At 41.8% G+C, this 6903-nt stretch overlaps 1 protein-coding gene and 1 non-coding gene across 4 annotated transcripts in view; one reads left to right on the top strand and one right to left on the bottom strand.

Moving 5' to 3' along the window:
* Window positions 1-6903, top strand: part of LOC116845448 (protein single-minded-like) — a 245266-nt gene that overhangs the window by 231256 nt on the left and 7107 nt on the right. For 2 of the 3 annotated variants that reach the window (XR_004378247.1, XM_032818152.1), the window contains exons 3-7: window positions 1402-1611; window positions 3926-4220; window positions 4410-4551; window positions 4624-5091; window positions 5372-6358. Coding sequence is in view for 2 of the 3 variants with exons in the window: in XM_032818152.1 (XP_032674043.1) it covers window positions 1402-1611; window positions 3926-4220; window positions 4410-4551; window positions 4624-5091; window positions 5372-6358 (2102 nt within the window). In the remaining variant the exon portion in view is untranslated. The remainder of the gene's footprint in view (window positions 1-1401; window positions 1612-3925; window positions 4221-4409; window positions 4552-4623; window positions 5092-5371; window positions 6359-6903) is intronic. The other variant, XM_032818153.1, reaches the window with a different exon arrangement.
* Trnam-cau lies at window positions 219-290 on the bottom strand. The gene has a single exon. It is a non-coding gene; the product is annotated as a tRNA-Met (tRNA).

The following is a 6903-nucleotide window of genomic DNA, read 5'->3' as shown; positions in this document are numbered from 1 at the left end:
ACACACATATATATATATATATATATATATATATATATATATATATATATATATATATATATATATATATATATATATATATATATTTATATTTATATTTGTGTGTTATTTGAATATTTTACAATAATTATTACTAGTGAAACAGCTTTAAATAAATTTCTTTTATTATAATAATATGTGCATTGTCTAATTTAAAGTTTATGAAAAAAAAAAAAATTTAGCAGAGCGTGGTTTCGATCCACGGACCTCTGGGTTATGGGCCCAGCACGCTTCCACTGCGCCACTCTGCTATTTGAATTCTCTTGGCAAAGAATTCAGTGTCAAGAACTCGCTACACTAAGTGATATATCTTCTAAGATATTACTAACGATTGAATATATAATAATAATACCTTTTATAACGATATAATTATTTTAATGATTATCTTAATAAGATTTTTTTTATTTGCATTGTATATTGTCTTTTTATTTGCATTATATATTGTGTTATAATGAAACTATTGATAACTTGAGATGTAGTAGCTATCATTTTTTTATTTAAAATTTTTCTTGAATTAATTTTTTATTATAATTAAATTTTTATTTGTAATTTATTTGTATTGTATTATTTGTATTTACATTCACTTTGAATATACAATAATTTTAATATTTCTTTATTGATTATTGGAAAAGTATAAATTATCATGATATTTTTCGATAATTTAAACTGATGCGTTTAAATAAATTCCGCGAACTTAAATAATAAAAATTTCACCCCTCGTGACCTATTTTTAATTTAGGAAACTTTAACGCAGACTATCTTACGGCAGTCTCTTAGGCACGCATTGTTGTCTCTCGATGCAAAATTAACGTGAACGAGATCGCGACGTGGCTGACGCGAAGGAAACGGTCGGTAGTCGAAGAGTTAATCGTAAATAACGGCTCGGCGCTCGCGCACGTTCGTGACACACGACAGAATGTATGCACGAATTCTTAGATTGGATAAACGCGAATGTCAGGTGCTCGCGACGCAAAGAACGCGAGCACTATTATTAACTCGTTTTATGGCCGGCATCTAAACTGCGAATAAACGAACGATAATTATGTAGGGGGCGCAATAAAATCTGTATTGCGCGTGTCGTGAATAAGCGAATCTCGGCTATTTTTCTCGATGTCAGCGATAAATCATCGTGATATATCGGTCATTCAATTTTATAGAAATGTCTCGTGTGTGCGCGGTGGTAATGTTCCAACGATTCGATAACAATACACGCAGAACGTTCCACTCTGCTGCTGTGTCCCGCTCTGTCGTTGCTACTTAAATATATTTCACTGAATTTTTCAAAGCAATTTTGCCAATTTATTTCTTGTTTTAATCGAAAAGCAATTTTCATCTCATGGAATCTTGTCACTTTTTTTTCAGTCTGACATCGTCCATCAGAGTGTCTACGAATTGGTGCACAGCGAGGACCGGGAGGAATTGCAGCGACAATTAATGTGGAACTCGTTCCTGCCCGCCGAAAGTGCGAGCCTGCCGTTGCACGATGCACTCTCGCCCCAACACAGTCATCTGCTCGAGCGCAGCTTTACGGTTCGCTTCCGCTGTCTTCTGGACAATACATCCGGTTTTCTGGTACGTACGAGTACGCTTCTTCATATGGCATTCATTCATTGTGCACTTTTATCTTTTCACTCTTACTTTTACGGTATTCAGCCGTGCGACTAACGCGCGCAATTTTTGCTGAGTAATGTCAATTTTTTTGTACAAATTTGAATGGTTATGTGTCTTCAGTTTTCAGAATTAATTTCCAACATTGAATTCTTGAGCAGAGAGTTAAAATCAATATTTCGTGGGCTCGAAATATAAATATTAAAAATCACCGCGCAATATCTATGATCATTTATTTGTTGTTTACTCGACTACTTGAAATCTAGTTGCATTTGCTTTATGAGACGAACAGATGTTCCCTCGTGCTCGAAGTTAATTCGATCTCGGTACTTTGCTCGGCCACGCGTTAGCACGTAAACGATCTGGAAATCTTTGCGGCAAATGCGCCAGGTAATTACAATAAATGACATGCTGACTGTCCGGCAAGAATCCCGGCGAAAGTGCGGCAGCTAGTCGGCAGAATGGCGCACAACGTTCCTTCACGGTTACAAAAGCGATGCGCCGGCAGGCATACAAAACAGTAATTAATAATTTCACTGTCATAAAGAGAGAAGGGGCGAACTTCTCCGCTTCACCACACCGCCACTGTTTCCTCCGCTCTCATATAATTGCTTTTTTTCATGTTCGACCTCCCTCCACTCTCGATCCTGGCTTCGTTGGGCGTTTCCTACTTACCTCCTTGATCCGCCACCGAGGCAAAGCGATAAGATTAATTATTAACAGAGTCCAAAAATGTGAAGGACTAAAACGTTCGAGATTGTTTTATTTAATTCTGTATCTTTTTTGCTATTTAAATATAGTAGATTTGCAATTTACTCCATGAATATTATCATGCACTAACAACAGCAATTCTCATTAACCCTTCCTATTTAATTTATGTCATTTTGCTTATATCTTTGGAGCCTTGAAATATTTTTGTGGATTTATCTTTTTAACTACGATTGTGTGTAGAAAGTCTGTTATATTTCGGATATGAAACGAGGAGACAACGTTCAGACGCAAGTGCACCGAACGATAAGAACTTTCACTGAACTTTTGACACGAATGCGTCATTAAAAGTAAAACACACTCTGTCGAGGGAGAGAGAGAGAGAGAGAGTGTTACACTCCCGATGATTATTCCGCAATCACGACGTTATTCCGAGCAACCGAGCGTACCGAGCTTACGAATTTTCTGAACAGGAACACAATTCCGACGGGGGTTTCGAATAGCCAACTTACGTCAACGGCCTTAAATCTAGGCCGCGGGGCCGACATTCCCCGTGCAAACGCTGGACGTGTATAATCATAGGCCCAGCCAATGAACCGTGACAGCGCAGCAGCGGAGATTGAAACGATAATTCGTCCGGACGGCCGCCGAGCTGTCCATCGTTGGTACCGTTGTCTCGACGGCGTCCAAGAAAAGGTATAAATCAAGGACCAAACACAAAACCAAGCTCTCCCCGTGGGTAGGGCAGGAGGGTGGAGAGGGGGCCCAGAGTGCGAGAGGAGAGCCGCGGCAAAACACTAATTATCTTACGGCAAACACACCGCGCGCGGGTGCGCACAGGTATACGATGTCGAACGCGGTGAACAGAGACAACGGTATTATCCCGTAAGGGACAAGGACGAGGAAGAGAGAGAGTGAGAGAGGTCCTGTGTGCGCTCTCCTCTCCTGGACTGAGGTTCCACGCTGGGCATGTACGAGCGCGCGGCCACGTTCGAGTGAGTTGGAACAAAAACGGCGCCGCTTTGACGTTTATGAAAATGAAACTGTAATCGTAAAAGAGTTTACGGCGCAACAGGCTCACCGCCGCCACCTTCTCCAGGACCTGCCTCCGCCCTTGGCGGCATCCCTCGCGACAGGGACCACCGCCGACCTAGCTACTGCGCGCTAATTTTTCTTCGCTTCTTCTTCGCCAAGACAGTTTCACGTAGGATTGTTCTGTTAAGAGCACCGTGTTCTTCCTCGACTGCATATTTCTTCATTGAATGGCCTTTGCGAGAGATCTTTTGAACTACAAGAGAATTACAAGAGCTGCTAAATATAATAAACTTTGACGATATGATAAATATAATAATAAATAATAATAGTAAAATACACATAATATAGTAATCATGATAATAAAGAAATAATAATATTGATTAGCGTCAAATTGAAATTCACATTTATCTGTGTATTAATCAATTTTGCTTATTACGTTCGTGATGAACTACATACGATATTTAATTGTTGATATTCAAAGTATATTACTCCTTCAAGATGACATTTGTCGCAATTTATGGGATATCTGTTGCAGCGCCTTGACATTAGGGGCCGAGTTAAAGTGCTTCACGGTCAAAATCGGAAGACAGAGGAGCCACCACTGGCTTTATTCGCTCTGTGCACACCGTTCGGACCTCCTTCGCTGTTGGAGGTGCCGCAGAAGGAGGTAATGTTCAAGAGCAAGCATAAATTAGATCTCGCGCTCGTAACGATGGACCAGAGAGGAAAGATGCTCTTGGGATATTCCGACGCGGAGCTAACGAATCTGGGTGGCTACGATCTAGTCCATTATGACGACCTGGCTTACGTTGCCAGCGCACATCAAGAACGTAAGTGGATCATGTGTATCTTTAATTTGTACCAAGATAAAAATGCTGTTGTGCATGAAATCTCATTTCACTTTCTGAAATTTCCTTATTGAATAATAATAAATTCTTCTTCAGCATTAATCTGAAGTTATTAATCTAACAATTAACTGAATGCATCGACTAATTTCTTTCTTTTTATTTCCGTTTTAGTATTGAAAACTGGTGCGTCAGGCATGATAGCGTACAGATTTCAAACGAAGGACGGTGGGTGGCAGTGGTTGCAAACTAGCTCCAGATTGGTCTACAAGAACTCGAAACCAGACTTCGTACTCAGTACTCATCGACCTCTTATGTAAGTTTCCAATTAACGTCTCGACGTCGACTAATAAATCAGCGATGCGATTGACGAATTTTCTCGTTTTAGGGAGGAAGAGGGCAGAGATTTGCTCGGCAAGCGCACAATGGACTTCAAAGTGAGCTATTTAGACGCCGGATTGACCAACAGTTACTTTTCGGACAGCGACAGTCTGACGGGGTCAGTGATGACGCCGACGTTACCAGCGCAGCCGGCGCCTCAAAGAGTGAACAGGCGGTACAAAACGCAACTGCGGGACTTCCTGTCGACCTGCCGCAGCAAACGCACCAAACTCTCTGCCCAGTCGTCGGTCTCACCGCCCGTTACACCGACAGTCGCTTCTGTCGACTATCTCGCGGCGGACACTAGCGCGGCGGCCGCGGTTGCAGCTGCTTATAGCAATTTGAACACCATGTACCCAACACCGTACGCGCCCACTGCAGTGGCGGCAAGCACCGACCCCTCTTTAACGACTTATATCGGTCATACGGGCAATTACCATCAGACTCTCTATCCAGCCACTGCGTTAGACAACAGGTAAGTCACTCTAAAGTGAACCATACAAAAAATTATTGAACTTAAGGACATATATTATTGTCTCATTTAATATCGTCAGCTATAATTTCATATTAAATTAACTATAAAATAAACTTTTTCTTTCTATATAATTATCAAATAAAACGTATAACTAACTATAAAGTAAAAATACTTGCAACACAAAAGACACCAATGCGTTATACTTACCAATTTAACAATGCAAAGAGAAGTAAATGCATTGAAAAAATGTATTTATCAGAAATTATTTTTTTCTATATAGGTACCTCACAGCTGCGACGGAAAACCTGTTTCAATACAGGCCGCTGGGTTCGTACTACCCAGAATACCATACCGGCACCGCATATAACGGCTTCATCGACGTCTCGCTGCCCACATATGAAACTCATCAGCTGACCAGTAAGACAGAGGAGAAGCTTTATTGCCAACAACTCGGCAGTAGCGAGTCGCCCAAGTACAGCTATGTAGAGACGAGACATCCCGGTAGCGTCAGCAGCTCGCCCTACGCTGCCAGTCCAGTAGCGAGTGCGTCCACGATGCATCCAGCGACGACCGACATCAATGTCGTGCGTGCTGGAAGCAGACATTCGCTGGAAGGTGGTGCGTCGTCCAGCAACTCCGCTGGTAGTTCGCCAGTGACCGGCGCGGCCAACGGCGTATTGACGCCGAAGATGGAGGACGTGAAGCCGGAAGTTTACGGTAGCAACGAAGCGCCACGGCAGACCGTACTGATGTGGGGTGCTCCGCCATCTCGTACACCGCCCAGGAACAACGGCAGTTACAGTCCGCCGACGCCGCATTCGACTCACTCGTCCACGCATTCGACCAACGCAACCGGTGACCCGCTCAAGTCGCTAGCAGAGATGAACTCCATGAACGGAGACTGCAAGTGGCGGCAGACTTCTCCTACGGATCAACAAGTGACCGCGCCGAGTCCACCAAGAAACAATAAAACGCAACAACCTCCATCTCAGCAGCAGCAACAACAGCAGCAGCAACATCATCATCCGCAACAACAGCAGCAGCAACAACAGCATCAGCAATACCCGGTGACCACGTCGCAGTACCAAGCGGCCGCAGCCGCTGCCGCGGCAGCCGCCGCCGCAGGCACCATCGGATACACGCATCCTCATCCGGGCCATGGCCACGGGGAAGCGGGCTCCGAGGTATGGCAAGGAGTGCAACACCATCACTACCAGTACTATCCCTACCACCATCACCACCCCGCACCACCAAGGCACACGCCCCAGTGAGTGTCACTGCTGCCTCACAGATTTTATTATAATTTTCCATCGACGTTCAGAATAAGGTGATCAATTCCCTAAAACTAGGAAGGAACATTTTGAGAAATTTCGTTTTTGTAAGTTTTGTACGACTTATCTTGGATTTCTTGTAAAATTTTAATTACTGAAATTGTTTTTTTTGTTTTATATCAGCTTGCTCTGTTTAATTTTTTAGCATTGAGAGATACTATTTTGCGAAATTATCTGTATTCAAATTTCAAATACAAAACACGGAGAAGTTTTAGAAAAATAAAGTTAAAATAAATAACATAATTTTTAATTTTTGATGTTCGCTAATTTTTACATGACTTCGGACAGTTGGTCACCTTAGTTTAGAATGAATGTGAGATGCCAAAAGTATTTACGAATAGCTTTCATGTTGAATTGTCACTCGTAAATATTAAAAATTTCATATAAAAATTACCAATTGAAAAACTCGAATATATATATATATATATATATATATATATATATATATATATATATATATATATATATATATATATATATA

This window comes from Odontomachus brunneus, unplaced genomic scaffold, assembly GCF_010583005.1.
Source record: "Odontomachus brunneus isolate Ranch 3 - 2012 unplaced genomic scaffold, Obru_v1 Obru_scaffold_052, whole genome shotgun sequence".
NCBI classification, from domain to species: domain Eukaryota; kingdom Metazoa; phylum Arthropoda; class Insecta; order Hymenoptera; family Formicidae; genus Odontomachus; species Odontomachus brunneus.
Note: the sequence above shows the minus strand (reverse complement) of the source record. Positions and strands in the feature narration are given on the sequence as shown.